Source organism: Uloborus diversus, chromosome 7 (genome assembly GCF_026930045.1).
Source record: "Uloborus diversus isolate 005 chromosome 7, Udiv.v.3.1, whole genome shotgun sequence".
Taxonomy (NCBI): Eukaryota; Metazoa; Arthropoda; class Arachnida; order Araneae; family Uloboridae; genus Uloborus; species Uloborus diversus.
Genome location: NC_072737.1, coordinates 14,035,529 through 14,051,544, shown reverse-complemented (window position 1 = coordinate 14,051,544; position 16,016 = coordinate 14,035,529). Strand labels below are relative to the sequence as shown.

The 16,016-nt window shown below is 36.1% G+C and overlaps 1 protein-coding gene across 1 annotated transcript in view; it reads left to right on the top strand.

Moving 5' to 3' along the window:
- The first annotated feature begins 327 nt into the window (after positions 1–327).
- LOC129226271 (maltase-glucoamylase-like) overlaps positions 328–16,016 on the top strand; it is a 70,312-nt gene continuing 54,623 nt past the window's right edge. The window contains exons 1-4 of the mRNA XM_054860872.1: positions 328–405; positions 1,847–2,004; positions 6,641–6,812; positions 14,837–14,933. Of these exons, the coding sequence (XP_054716847.1) occupies positions 328–405; positions 1,847–2,004; positions 6,641–6,812; positions 14,837–14,933 (505 nt within the window). The remainder of the gene's footprint in view (positions 406–1,846; positions 2,005–6,640; positions 6,813–14,836; positions 14,934–16,016) is intronic.

Genomic DNA, 16,016 nt, shown 5'->3' with positions numbered 1-16,016 from the left:
AAAACAAAGAAGCTCTTTTTCTTTCCAACGATGTAAATTTCAATGAGAATAGACAGTGCTGTATATTTGTAAAATCGATGGGAACCTTAGTTTTGGATCAACCCTCGTATTTAGGAATGATGGTAGGAAAATGGCTAAAAATGTTGCTGAAAAATGAACAAAGTTTCTTTTTCAGCTAAGAGCTCGTGCCTGGAGCATGGATGCTTGTTTGAAGATGTGGCGAATGGTCCGAAATGTTATATGGACAAGAAATCCTTCGGTTACAAAATCCGATCAGCGACACACCACGACAAAGGAATGAAACTTCTTTTAGAGAGAGAGTCAAAGATGAACCCGTACGGGGAGAGTTTCAGTGAAGCTCTCTTTGAAGTAACGTACATCACAAAAGATATTGTACGATTCAAGGTAAAAACAGCAATTTTTTATATTAGTAATTTATGTCTTTAAATTTTTTTTTTCTTGATATCTAAAGTGGATCATTGTTCCAGCGAGAATGTGATCCACCATTTTTAATCTAGACTAGTGGTACTCGCACGGCTTTTCCCGTAGTTGAAAATTAAAATGTCATTCGGTTCGCCTGTATATTTACAAATAATGGATGACGAATTTCTTGCCGATTGGCTATGTTCATTCACTCTCCCATTCCACGTCATGATAATTTCGTAATTTACTCGTCCATCTTATGATAATTTTGCTCCGGAAAATGTTCTTAAAATTGAAATAGAAAAAGAACAAAATCGAATTTTTGAGAAATCGCTTCGAGGTGCACGCCCCCATGCTACAAACTAACTTTATGCCAAATTTCATGAAAATCGGCCGAACGGTCCAGGCTCTATGCGTGTCACACACATCATCCAGACATCCAGAGAGACTTTAAGCTTTATTATTAGTAAAGATAAAGACAGAAATATTTTTCTTGGTACTTGAGGTAATTCCAAGAAATGGATCGAGTTGATGATGTGTCAAGAAAATTGTCTATATTTGAGCATTTAGTTTTACTCAAACAATTCATAGTTTCTTTAAAAGTATTTTACAAACTGATTTGTATAAATACTCCGAAGAAAATGATGGAAAACATTGTAATTTTTTAAATTTTAATTATTAATATTTTGGCACTTTTTTGTATTTAATTTTACTTCCCATGCGCTATTTCTTTACATTAATAACTGAGCATGACTTACTTGGTTTAATTTTTGAGAAAAAAATATAAAATGCCAGCCAGTGTAAATACTCTGAGAAATTAGATTGCTTGCATAAAAGAATTTATATTCATGATTAACTTCTATCTAAAATCTAAGCAAGCCTTTAACCTCGTGGCAGTAGGCTAACAGCAGCCGGTAACAATTATTAATACCTATCTAAATAATATAGAAGTTTTTAACAAATTACATTTTAATGCAGAAAAACCAAGCCTTTTAAATGGTACCAAAATTAAAAATTTGCACAATTTTGTTTTGTCTTTATATAAAGTGTCTACGAAAATCCCTTTTATTCAATATCGCATAGCCGCTTTATTATACCAAAACACCACTTTTATGAATGTAGCAACAGCCGTTCCTAAGTTAAGAGGTTGGGAAGGGACTTTAGTGGGTCTCCTGTATTAACGAATATATGTGAAATTATTGCTTAAAATGAGAGTAGTGATAATTTAATGAATGTGACAATTGCACATTTAATCGCCAGCAGGGATAAGGTCAGATATGTATTAAATTTAAAACGATGTGTGAAGAACTCATAACACAATTAGCAGCAAGTATCCAATAAGCTTAATTAAACGAATATCTTCAAAAAATGTTTTGCGTTTCTCTTCATGACTCTCTCGTCTTACCATTTGATGCCTTTTCAGCTGACAGACAATTTATCCAAGAGATACGAAGTGCCAGCGCAGCATCACTTCCCCCTCCTGAAGCAAAGCCAAGAAGTTCCCTACACCAATTACGAAATCGACCACTCTAACGAAACCTTCGAATTCAGCGTATCACGGCGCTCTAATGGGGAGAAATTGTAAGTAATAGCTACATGTTTCTTAATTTAACATATGAGGCAGTAAGAAGCAAAGGGATGTAAGCGGACATTTTCAAGTTTTAAGTAAAACGCGTTTAAAGATTGGCTCCTAGGTAGACTTTCATTGAAAAGTTTTTCTAAATCATGAAGTATAGCAGCACCCTACCAGGGTCTACTAGTAATCTTTCTTGCATCAAGACAGAGGAGAACTTCTCCTACCATTTGTATTGGTTACCTCCAACTTTTTAGTTTTGGCACTTACATCCTTTTGATTCTCACTGCCTCATATTTTCAAAAAGTGACAGATTGGTTCGACTACTGAAATTAAAATAATGATTTATCTAATTTAAAATTTGTAGTTCTGCACTTTCATGCTTCGTATACATAAATATATGTATTGCACCTACTACAGTGAAACCTGTGTAAGTTGACCACTTGCGGTGCAGTACTTTGGTGGTCAACTTAGATAGGTGGTCAACTTATAAAGGGGGTAATGATTTTTTTTTTTTTTTTTGTCATTTCTTGCACCATGTATTCCTTTTTTGACTAATTGACACTAACTCTTTCCAATCAACTCACTTTCATCGTTTAACATTACTTTGAAACAATAATTTTAAATATTATTCAAATATTTTTAGAGGTTATTTTCTCAGAATGACGTATAATGTGTCATGTAAATTTAAAATTTCAGTAAATTGATTTTAAAAAAAATCATTGTTTATAAAAAGTTATTTAATATTAATAGTTCCTAAAAATTCATAGCTAATCAAAAATTACAAAGTTTTCGCCTATTTTTTTTCACATACATTTAATACATTTATAACCATGATGTTCCACTTTTCAACAAAATAACTCGTTATTGAAGTTTGGCGCACTTATTAGACACTAGTTTTGGAAATTTCATACGTGTCAGCTAATTTTCTCTGGATTTCTCCTTTTTCAATTAATTTTAATATTTCATACTTTTTATCAATCTCAAGTTCAACTAACTTTCTTTTTGAAGCCATTTTATGTAAAACTATAACACAAAGAGCAACAAGCTGGACTCTCATAGTTTTAAAAGGCAGTTGAAAATGAAAATGTTCTATTTCTTAATCCCTTGCACCAGAAATACTGCAATGCAAGTAACTTTTACTCTAGCACAATTCCAGTGTTGCCACAAAATATTGCAACTGAAAAAAATACTTTGTACTTTTCTACTGACACATGTTTTCATTCAACAGAGAGTACAAAAGGTAATCTCAAATAGAACAACAAAAGAAAAACAAATTTGGAGAATAAAAGGTTTCTTAGTAGTTTTCCAATATGGTTAAACTTACAAGGAAGTTTAGTTATGCTGCTGTTTTATTTAGTTGGTAAAATGCTGGTCTGGCATAATAATATTCTTGGAAAGCTATAAAAAAATAATAACAAAATAAAATAACTTGCTAAATTAAGTTTTAAAAAATAAACCAAGTGGTCAACTTACAAAGGGTTTCTTACAATACTCCAAACCAAATTTGGGGTACATTAGTGGTCAAGATAGGCAGGTGGTCAAGATAGAAAGGTGGTCAAGTTACAGAGGTTTTCCTTCATTATACAAGATAGGACAAATTCCGTTCCCGACAAAAGTGGTCAACATAGACAGGTGGTCAACTTACGAAGGTGGTCAATTTTACAGGTTTTACTCTATTTCTTTTCTGTATCTTAAGATTAAGGAAAATGTAAACTGCACCACACCTCTAAGGATAAGTTACTGAAGAATTTAGTTCAGGGGTGCCCACCCCTCCTAAGAACAAGGGCGCATTCCCCCTAAATATCACGATGATCCTCCCAAAATAGTGAAAAATACCCCTCAAAACACCCTCCCTAAAATTTCAATAGCGCAGTCTACGCCATGATCCCTCCCCCCTAGGTTGGCACCCCTGAATTAGTTGGAAACACACAGAACTCATTACTTTTTAGTTTTAAGTCAACTTTTTACTTCTAGGAGCATAAAGTGAAAGCATACGCAATGTGATACTAAGATTCACAAAATATGCGCAACTCCTTTCAACGTACATTTTTTTTCAATCAATTTTTATTATTCTCATTTGCTCATTTATATAAGCTAGTGATTGAAATATGCAACAATAAGTTTTTAAAATAACATCATTTTATTTCATTATTTTTTAAATTTTATATCCAATAAAATTAACTTGCAAGTAGAGTTATCAGACGAGGAGTATCACGACTGTGTCTCTCTGTCCTCTCTTGCTAACGTTTGAAGAAAAAATTCAAATTAAGCCAATCTCTTTTTGTTCGAAAAATCTTGGCTAGGATACATTTCCTGGGGATGTTTCATTTTTTCACTTGAACAATTTTTCATTAAAAATCTTATCACCAGAGTCTCCGCGGAAATATAGAACACATAGAAATCTTGATATAAAAGGTGGATATGCTTCGAACGAACTTTCTGGAAACTAGTTGTTTAATTAGAGCAGGGAAGGGGATTCTTTTTGGAACATTATCATCTACTGGCGAAAAGAAAAACAATAGCACTGACATTACATCGTAGCACCAAAAATGTAAAAATTTGCGGATTTTCTGTACTTATTTCTTGTTAAGCTTTTTTAAAGGTATATAAGGGGTATTCAAATGAAACGTGGTCACTAGCCTAAAGTAACGGGTACAATTTTATTAACTCAAAAATAGTCGCCAAAACTGTTGGCACATTTATCCCATTACTACACTAGGCGGTCGATTCCAACTTTGAAGAAGCTAGTAGGTTGCTATCGGATCGGACACACTTCGTCATCCATTGTGATATCCGCGATATCCGGTGTATCATCTGCGAATAGCTTGTTTTAGAGGTCCAAAAACATGAAAGTCGCACAGTGAATGATCTGCACGGTGAAAGGGTGTACGGTGGATGTTCCAGCTCCAGCGTTTCCCACCGATACTACTGCAATGTTGTCTTCACCACATTGGCCATATGTGGGCGCCTTTGGACAACATGCCTGGCCGTTTCGAGTTCATGACTCGTCTAAGGCTCTGTAAAGTGGCTTGATAACGCTGGGCATCGATGGTGGTTCCCCAATTCAGGAACTCGACAAGCAATAAGCCCCCTCCCCCTGAGTGGGCTCTTGTGGTCAAAAAAGGACCTGTATCGTAGTGGACGATAACTTGTGTAACCACCTTCCCTTCGGCGTTAAACCACACTGTCATTGTGCAACATGAAACGTTGCGTATGCTCTCTACATATATTTGGTGTCTCCATACATGCGGTTACGTGACATCGTCTAACGTCTAAGTGAAGTTAGACGCATTGACCTGGTTTCATTTGAATGAACCTTATAGAAGTAAAAAAGTTATAACAAATATTGAAAGGCATTTCTCCGTCGAACTAACATTGGAAAAAGTTAAAGACTCATTGGCAAAACCAAAGTGAAGATTATTGAAAGAATTTTGTTTCATGCAAATTTTTTTAGTGAGGATATCAGTGATTAATTGAGATGCAAAATCCCCACTCTCGTCTTATATTTTTAATGTAATATTTAATCTATTTTGTTGTTTGCAACAAATTAAAAGTGAAGTATTTTTTCGTATTTTTTCCTCCCCTTTATTTTGTCTTATTTTTTTCTGAGAAGTGACTAAAATTCTTTCTTTTGCCTCTTTAGTTACGAAATTTAAAATTGTAAGAATATTTTGCTGTAAGCGAGTTCTGTAATTCGTTCCTCTGAACTGTTGCTGGCTTCCCCTCCACCCCGTTGTCGCCTGGGTTGCGTGGTGGTTAGGCGCTGCTCTCGGTCTCATACGCCTTTGGTCGCGGGTTTTGTACCAGCGGTCCAAGTGGCAAGTCGGTGGACATTCGAGATGCAGAAAATCGTTAACACCCAGTCGTATGATTAGGCAACATGTAAAAATAACTTGAATTGTCGTTTGGCTTTGCTTACTTTTGGCATAGTTGAATTTTAATACCACTTTGCCTCGTGAGAACTCAGGTGCCCCCCCCTCCCGTCTGGTAGGTAACTGAGAGCCAAAATTCTCTGCGCCATTGACATCCGTGCCTTAATGACGGTCCTTAAAAGACTGCATACCATATCGGGGGATCCCTCTGAGGACCTTGAAAAAACCGTTTGTACTCCTGCCTAATGCTAAAAGGTGCTGAATTTAAAACGTTCCTACAAGGGGGGGGGGGGGGAACATGGTGTATGCTGAAAAAGTACTCCCAACCGTTTTCAGCAAAGGAATATTTACGCTTTACTACGCTAAAAAATAATTTTCTTCTCACACAAATGACATTATATGACTTTCTAAGTATTGCTTTACCTGGTAAAAGTTACATCTGAAATGATTTCTCTTGATGATGTTATAGGGAAAAGTAGGTTCGTTTAGATCTAAACGAACTTCTTGTTTTTTTCCTGCAAGATTAACTTTTCATTGTACATTTGTAAAGTAATTTTCCCTTTTATATGTATGTGCGTACAGTGAAATCCCGTGGTATCGTACTTCAAGAGACCGCAAATTTCCTTTTTTGTAACGGGAATTTCGTTATAATGAAATTCAAGCAGCGTAATGCCGATAATAACGGGAATGAACATTCATTCCGTTGAAACGGATATTTCGTTGAACTGGTATTCGCAGTACTGAGATTTTACTGTACATATTTTGACAGGTGGGACACCAGCATCGGAGGCCTGGTCCTCGGTGACCAGTTCCTCCAGATGGCCAGCTACTTGCCCTCCAAAAACGTGTACGGATTGGGAGAACATGTGCACGAGACACTGAAGCATGATTTGGAGTACAAGACCTGGCCCATGTTCAGCAGGGACAGGTTCCCCGAAGGGGTAAGTATGCACATTAACCCTTTGACGACGGCACCCATTTTTGGGAGTACACTCATTAATATGTTTCTGCTCTCTCTCTCTCTCTCTCTGCACAATAAGGTGGAACACACACACACAAAAAAAAAAAAAAAAAAAATAAATAAATAAATAAATAAATAAATAAATAAATAAAAATTAATTTGAATTTTGACATTTGGAATTCAAATTATGTTTTTCGCAATCACGAGTGTGTGTATGTAGGCGTGTGTGTTTGTGTGTGGGGAGTATGTGTGTTTGTGTGTAGGGGTATGTGTATGTGTGTGTGTAGGCATGTGTGTTTGTGTCTGTGTGCTGGCATAAGTGTGTGGGTAGCAGTGGCGGATTGGCTAAAGAAATCGGCCCTGGCATAAAGGGATATCGCGGCCCCATAGCTTCTACAGATACCAATTTTTACAAAAAGGATTGGGAAACGATATTACTTAAATACTTAAATATGAGGAAACTATTCAAAAAAATTTCATACTTTCTTTTAAACAAAATTTAACAGATGGGATTCTTTTCTGTGTTTTAATGGTGAACAATTGATACAAGATAAACTAAACCTTTGTAAAAAAAAAAAAAAAAAAAAGGTGATTGTAATAATCTATTTAAGTATTTTTAAGTTGCCTGGTGCTGTATTGATCATTTCCGTAACGATATCTTCTAACATTACTTCAGTTAGAATAGGGGGGTTATTAGGCAGGCGATGGGTGTATGCGACCGCTTAATTTTTTCAAACACATGTATCAATACAGAGAGAGAGATAGGGAGTAGATTGATTTTCTTGCATATAGGAGTTATTAAATATTAGCATTAAAAACCTAATTGTAAGTTTAACATTGAGTCAAAAATATAAGGTCTTGGGATCTCTTCCCCGGAAAATGTTTCAAATTGTAGTCCTATAAAACGCAATTTTAGGTGATCTCTGGTGATGTTAAGGAGAGCGGAGATTCGAGGGTCCTCTTCCGGCAAATTTTTGGAAGTGAAACTCCGAACTTGCATTTATATATTATCTTCAATTATATTAAGAAGATGGGGTCCGGGAAAATTTCAAAATATTAGCTCTAAAAACGCAGTTTTAAAAGATTTTGCGTGATGCTAGGGAAAGGAGAGATTCGAGCAACATCCACTAAGAATTTTTTTTGAAATTGAAATCTTAAAAAGGTAATTGTAAGCTTTTTTATTTATTTTTTTTTTATAAAAGCTAGTACATCGACAGTTATTCAAAAGTTAAGTTCCAGAAACGAATTTTTTACCGATCTTCGATGATTTTAAGAGGAGGGGTTATGGCGAGGCTCTCCTTGGAATTTTTTCGAAATTGAAGTATTAAAAACGACATTTTTGACGTGCTTTACTGATGATGACGAAGGGGGAGGTGGGGGACTTTCTTTTAAATTTTTCGATGCTGTAGATATGAAAACGGAATTATAAACGATCTTTCATAGTGTTACTAAGATGAGAGGTTTGAGGGCTTTCACCCGATAAACAATCGAAACTTCGGAAAGAGAAATTAGAGGGGTAATATTTTATGCGGAAAGATGTGGTTAGTGGACAATGGAATATATAAAGGTCTGGTGCACCTGTGAGTCCATGACACCATGACATGGACTTTTACATGATTCAGAATCTGAAAGTGAGAAACGAAGTAGATCGTTAAGGAAAGGACTATGGCCAGTTACAAAAACTGCTTATGCTTGGTGTGTGATGTTTAGATTTAAATTTGAGGTTTTAATTTAATTTTTGGGAATAGGTCAAAAACTCTTCTGCCATGATGTTATGGAAAAAGTGGGGATTTCGGGGTTTCTCTCTTTTTTTTTTTTTTTTGAGATTGAAGTCCAAAAAAGGTAATTTTAGACGATCTTCGATGATATTATAGAAATTAGATGTTTAAGGGGCCTCCGAAATTTTTTTGACACTGATTTAAGACGCTCTTTAATGATGGGGTAGGGACGTTTCTAGGTCGATTGCGGCGGAAATACTCTCCTCGAAGTTTTTCGAAGCTGAAATCCCAATTATGCTGTTGTAGGCCATCTTTAATGATGTTAAACTAAGGAATGGGGTTCGGGAGTTTTTCCCGGGAATTCCTTAAAAAGTAAGTTTTGAAAACGCACTTTAGTTTGCTTTGGTGACTAAAAAGGAAGATATAAGCTTTTGGATCCCTCTCTCCCTCCCCCCCCCCTTTTGGCTACGTCCCAATCTGCTTTTATTTATTTTATTGATAAAAAATATGAAACACCCTCCAACAGTGTTCTCCTTCAAAACCATTTACATTTAGATTTTCCATAATAAAAGTTTCAATTTACAGTCTAGCATTTTTATTTGCTTGAAATGCAAGCTATCTGCGGCCCCAGGTAAAAAAACTTTTCTTGAACTGATCTGGTGCTTTGTTGACCTTAAATAACCTTAATGATCTTGGGTCTTTTTTTCACTCTATTTTATTTTAAATATCATTCCTTCTTCACCTCTTGATAAAGTTTTGTTTCAATTTTCAATCATACACGATTTTCACATTCAAACACTTAGAACTACTGGTATGACTATTAATTTCAATATTTTCAATCCCTCTCGCTATATTTTTTTTTCTCCTAGTTAAACCATATTTCTGGGGCATGTGTATTTTTCTATATACATAACTCTGATTTTCAGGATGATATTTTTCATTTAAAAAAAATAGGAGGGGTAATGGTAGAAAAGTCGGTGTTTCAGCAGCCCCTGAGAATCATAGTTTTTTATATAATCATTTTTAAATTGAAGGGTCTTCAACCGTGAGTTTGAACCCTTCGAGGGATATTGAGTGAGATAAACTGAATATTTTATTTTTCGCAAAAAAAAAAAAAATGTTAGAACCGCACATTTAGGAGGTTTTTACTTAAATAATCTTTATAATACAGAATTTTGGATGCTCCAAATTGTGTTTTAAGATTGCATTTTCTGGTAAAGCTTTATTGAAAAAATACTTTTCGTCACTTTTATTGCAATTGTTATGAACTACAATTCATAACAATTGTGAATTGCCATTCATAAGTAAAGTAAATGTGAATTGCATTTCATAGATGAAATTGGAAAATGGACAAAAGTACTTTAACTTTTAAATACTGCTCTTGTTTTTCTGTTTTTTATTGCATTACTAAAATGAAATTGGCGGCCCCATTTTTGAAAAACTGGGCTGGTGGAGCACCCCCACGGCCCTCTTGCGACGGCCTTGCACCCTCCATCCGCGGGCTTGAGCCCATGCATAAAGAGAGATTGAAGCTAGAGAATTTACGTAGCGGTATTTACATTTTACTATTTGTAGACTGGGCAACTGATTGGCCCGAAACATGACCGGCCCACCGGGCAAATGCCCGGTTGCCCGCCGGGTGTATCCGCCACTGGTGGGTAGTTGTGTGTATGAATGTGTGTGTGTGGGGGGGGGGTGTATGTGTTTGTAGGCATCTGTGTGCAGGCATGAATGTGTGGGTAGTTCTGTGTATGTGTTTGTGTGTGTATGTGTGTGTGCGTGTAGTTGTGTATGTATGCGCGTGTGTGTAGGACATGGATGCAACCTGGAGACGGCTTTCGCTAGAGGAGCAGCATCGTGAGGACCCGGTCGACAGTGATGGTGCGGAGGGTGGCGCTGAGAAAATAAAATGATAGGACATCAAAACAGTCAAATGAAAGAAATAAGCAATCGTGATTGCTCAAAAAAAAAAAACGAATCTTTTTTAACCCCTTCAGACCTGGTGTCCGGTATACCGGACATACACTTCAAACAGCTGCTAATCATTTAATAATTGATTTAATTAGTTGATTTTTTTTGTAGTTGACTCTTTGCATTCTACTTATTATAATCTGTGAAATAATTTTTCGTTTTGGGATTGACAACACTGACATATAAGGATTGAGAGGTAGAGAGTGGCTCATTTTTCCTATCATGGATTTTCATCTGAAAAACGAGGTTTTTTTCGCGATTTTTTTAAAAATATATAATTTTTAATTAATTGTTTCAAATGCTTATGTTATGTTTTATAATTGTTTGTAGAACATTTTATAATGAAGTTTGTTCGGTACTACATCGTTTTTGTATATGAAACATTGATTTCAAAAATATAAGTCCGGAATATTGGACGTGCCATAACTCTTTTAATTTTTTTCCTACAAACTCAAAATTTTGTCTATAACATACCCTTTACCATAGTACACTGTGTACCAAATATCAACATTTCTGGTCCAATATTTCATAATTCCGACTGAAGGGGTTAAAATGGTAATCACAGGTTATTTACCCAGCATTGGCACTACATTGGCAGAGAAACATTTTTTACAGAATTCGTTTGTTTTCAAATTGAGAATTTCAAACGGCGAGTGGGGAGTATAATGATACTATTGGTTGCCAAGTTATTGACTTCCTGCAGTTTGGCGAAATGTTTGCAGACAATAGACAGAAGATTCAAGAAACGGCGAAAAATTTGTTAACTTGGGCCCAACTTATTAAAATCAAAATTTTGTCTATAAGATACCCTTTACCATACTACACTGTGTACCATATATCAACATTTTTGGTCCAATATTTCATAATTCCCACTGAAGGGGTTAATCAAATTGTAATAGCGTGGAAAAGTTGCGTATTCATGCATATATCATCCTAACAATTTTAAAGGTCTTAGACAATTTCTTCCAGTGCCCCCCCCCCTAAAGCCCTGAACCGTAGAATAAGTAGCGATACGTCCCCCATCTTGGGGCTAAATGTCACTATCTTCCTATGTCTACCATAATGAAGTAGCGTGTTTCGCTTCTTGATTGTGATTTCTTATTAACTCCATGTTTATCCACAATTAAGAAGCAAAACACGCTACTTCACCATAGCAGAAGTAGGAAGAAAGTGCCATTTAGCCCCAAAATGGCGGACGTGTCGTCACTTCTTCTCCGATTTAGGGCTTACTTTTTCGTGGTGGTCCCGGCTTACCCCCCTCAAGAAACGTTGAGATTGTATAGAAACAAAATGCGAGTCATCGTTGAAACTACAGGGTGTCCCAAAAGGTCGTTTACAAACTTAACATGCTGGTCTGCCATATCATGATGAACAAGATTTACATAGTAACATACGTTCGCAAGCCCAATGCTGGCGCACTACGCACACCAAGTCAGGCACTAACGGATGCAAAACATGTCGCATAATTATTATACAAAGACGATTTTACACAACATTTTAGTTTTCAAGGAAGGCTTATAGCTGTTGTTGAAATTTGCTGCCTTTAACTGTCAGACACCGTCGCAACGAACGAAGTACCGACCGTCGTCATAACGATCCATTCTGACAAGATTTCTCTGATCGCTGCGTTGTCGTTGCAACGTGATTATGAGAGCTGGCAGGACTCAAATTTTAGCAACTGCTTTAAGCTTTCCTAAAAGACTAAAATGTTGTATAAAACCGTCTTTGTATAATAGATATGTGACATGTTGTGCATCCGTTAGTGTCTGACTTTGTGTGCATGGAGTGCGCCAGCATTGCGTTTGCGAACACATGTTCCTATGTAAATCTTGTTCATCATGATATGACAGACCAGCATGTTAAGTTTGTAAACGACCTTTTGGGACACCCTGTAGAATTAGGCGACGCGTTTAACTAGTAGCAGTATAGCTTGTTTTGTTTATTCTAAGCATTTGCTTATACAGGGGTGTTCCGTTTTAACCTGCAAGACCTTTATTTTCGCAACCGTTAATCCTAGATGTATACTTCCAATTACAAAAATATTCAAAATCAGACGTAGAGTTAGGATTTTGAAAGTTTGAAACAAAAATAAAAATAAGTCAAAAAATACAAAATTTAACTTTTTATACGGGCCTCACGTCCCCTAACTAATATTTAGAGAAACAATCTCCATTGAAAACTATTACTGACACAAAAAACTTGACATTTGTACGATCAAAACTCAAGGAGATATCCCATTTCAAAGTTGTAATTGACTATACAGAAAATGAGAATGGAACTTATTGCCCTTTCAGAAGAATGACAGGTCGTCAAAATAAGAAAAACAAGGTTTTTATATTTTTCATTGCTATTCAAAAATAGCTGAAAATGTTATGCCATGATTCGCAAAAACGCACTACAAAGCCTCGAACAATTTGAGAAATTACGCTCTATGTACACGTATAATTTTAAACACTTGTTAACCGCTATATTTTCCCCCAAAAATGGGGCTATTGACGGCAAGTGAAAAGTGGCGTAAGTCACAAAACGCTGCGTTTCATACCTCGGTGAATATAAGTCTTACTAATTTCAAACTTTTTTGTTGGAATTATTTTTAACTAGCTGTACCCGACGCGCGTTGCTACGCCAACAAAAAAATACATCATTATACTGATTTTCATGACAATCGGTTGAACGGGGCAGAAGTTGCTACTCTGCAGTGCCACCTGGTGGCGAGTGGCTTCAATGAGCATATTATGCACCTTCTCCGTGGAAAAATACATATATATAGCAATTTTCATAATAATCGGTCTAGGTATCAAGTAAAGCCGTGACTATACTCAAATTTTGTACTCACGCAGTTTGCAAGATCAATCAATCGCTAAAAATATCAAATAGAAACAGTTTTAAAAATCCCCCCGTTGCATGAAAAGCCATAAAACAATAAAGATAGAATTTATTTGTTCAAACTCAAGAAAAATGGCAACAGCTAACTTCTTATCAATGAGATCTTTCACGCGAATAATTTCTGCAGCCGATAATTTTATTCGTATTTATCCAATGGATTGTGACTTAAATTGGAATAAAAAAGGAACTATCGATCGGATTTTTTTCGAACTGGTCTATAAACATTCCCAGTACCAAAAATAACAAACGGTGAAAGTTTCAGCCAAATCTGCCGGGTAGTTTTTGAGTTCATGGATGACATACAGACAAACATTCATTTTTATATATATAGATGGAGATTATTTCCCCAAATATAAGTTAGGGGACCTGGAGCCCGTATAAAAAGTTAAATTTCTTATTTATTGACTTATTTTTATTTTTAATTCAAACTTTCAATATCTTAAGCCTGCATCTGATTTTGAACATTTTTGCAAATGAAAGTATACATTTAGGACTAACGGTTGCGAAAATAAAGGTCTTGCAGATTAAAACGGAACACCCTGTTTATACTTACAGATATCTGTGGTGGGAAGTGCTATATCCTAATGTAACTGGTATGCAGAAAGCAGTACCGGAAATGAAAGCAATCGTTTGTCTTAGAATTTTAGAAATCAAGTATTGTAAGATATTTAGAGAGTCAAAGCATCATTATGGAACTTGCCATCGCGTGTACTGGTACAGCTATCAATACTGGTGAAAAAAAAAGAGATTATTAGATTACTTGAAGAATACTGTGGTAAACCATTGCAATGACTTGTGTGTCAACAGCAGGGAAATTAGCTATCAGTCCTCACAATTTTACAAGGCCCTTACCCCCTTAAAGCTTTACGTCATATATGGACGGCCCCTCATATAAATCATATACAATGCTTTTGTTATTTCTGATGGCTGCTTATTGGCTCTACACCATTTTTTGACTCTGTGCCTTCCTGAGGGGCTGGTCACCATTCCTTCAGGTAGAACCACTATCGGGGATGTCACTACTATTTCAGAATTTCGGTGACCACTTTTGTTCACCAAATAGAGTCGCCTGGATTCTAAATACTCGAATTGCTCTAGAAATTTAATTTTTCCAAGAGTGAAATAGATACGTAAAATGATCTTTGGCATGCTGCGTAATCATGCGATATGGGCTCTGACGATTTTCTGCTACATGTAAAAATCAGAAGCTGGTGCCGGGATTGAACTAACAAACCCGAGAGGGCGTTCTGTAAAATGTCTTACTTGGGAAACTTTAACAGAGATAAGGCTTCTGTTCTGCTCAGTGATCGAAAGTCAATAGGGGGAGGGGGGACTGAGTTTCTGATGCAACACCAGCAAGTTATGTAGTTAGTTCAGCGTCCTAAAGCATTCATTCATGTCTTAATACCATATTACTTCAATTTTTCAGGGCCAAAAGAATCTGTACGGCGTACATCCCTTTTATCTTTGCGTAGAAAAGGATCAGAAAAGCCACGCAGTGCTGCTGCTCAACAGCAATGCAATGGGTAAGTAGACTTCTGCTGAAAGATCATTATGAAAAGAGCATTAAATATTTTGTGCAACAGTACATTATCCCCCCCCTCCTTCTTTCTAATGAGGCAGCGCTAGAGGCTTTACCTTCTGTAGACCTGGTGTCAGTGGCGTTCCCATAGGGTATACTCCATATACGCCGTATACTCTCAAACATTTTTTAGACATATAGCGTATACCCTCAAGCTTCTTAAATTTTCATATTATGACATACTATGTATATAATCACACAAATTGTGCATAGTGGATTACTGGGAGTATACCCTCAGCAAAATTGATAGGAACATCACTGCCTGGTGTGATCACTTAATACAGCACCTATTCTTTCATGTGACACTACTATCGGCGGATGTTCATACCTCGAGAATTTTGAGGCCCAGCTTCTCTACTAGATGGAGGCACCTGAGCTCTCTTCGATGCGAAACTAATGAGTTGGCATAGCTTGTAATTGTTACTTGTTTAGCACCACCTGGGGGGCATGTGTGATTTAGATTGCCATTGACGCGTTGATTCACTTAATGTATATATGTATTAAAAATAAATTGTTATTAAAGCTGATCATAAAAAAGTTTAAGTATTGAGGAAACAGTTAGGCGCTCATAAAGTTTATAGATGTATAGCTATTATTCCGTTAAATTTAGTCAAAATAAAGGATTAATAAGGAATATTTATAAATACAAACACAACCCCCGACCCCGAACCCTCTCCCGCACTACTAGGAATTCTTATTATGAAACGTCGGCTTGTATGCCTCATACCAGTTAAAACTTTTCGTTTGTTTTTATATTCGAATGCTATACATTCCCGAAGATTTCAAACCTAACGTTTCTTTTGATTCTAGAAGGTTGTTTAACACAGATTTTGAAAAATGCAATAGTGCGTACGTAATTACGAGTTACATATTATCTTTTTATATATTCAATGTACTGCAAGCACAGCCTATATCTTAAAAGAGCTTTATATTTAGCTAATGAAGATAGCTCAAAATTATTTCACGTTAGCAAAAGTAATGCTTTAGGACGTAAATAATGATGTAAAACAATATCAATAACAACTGC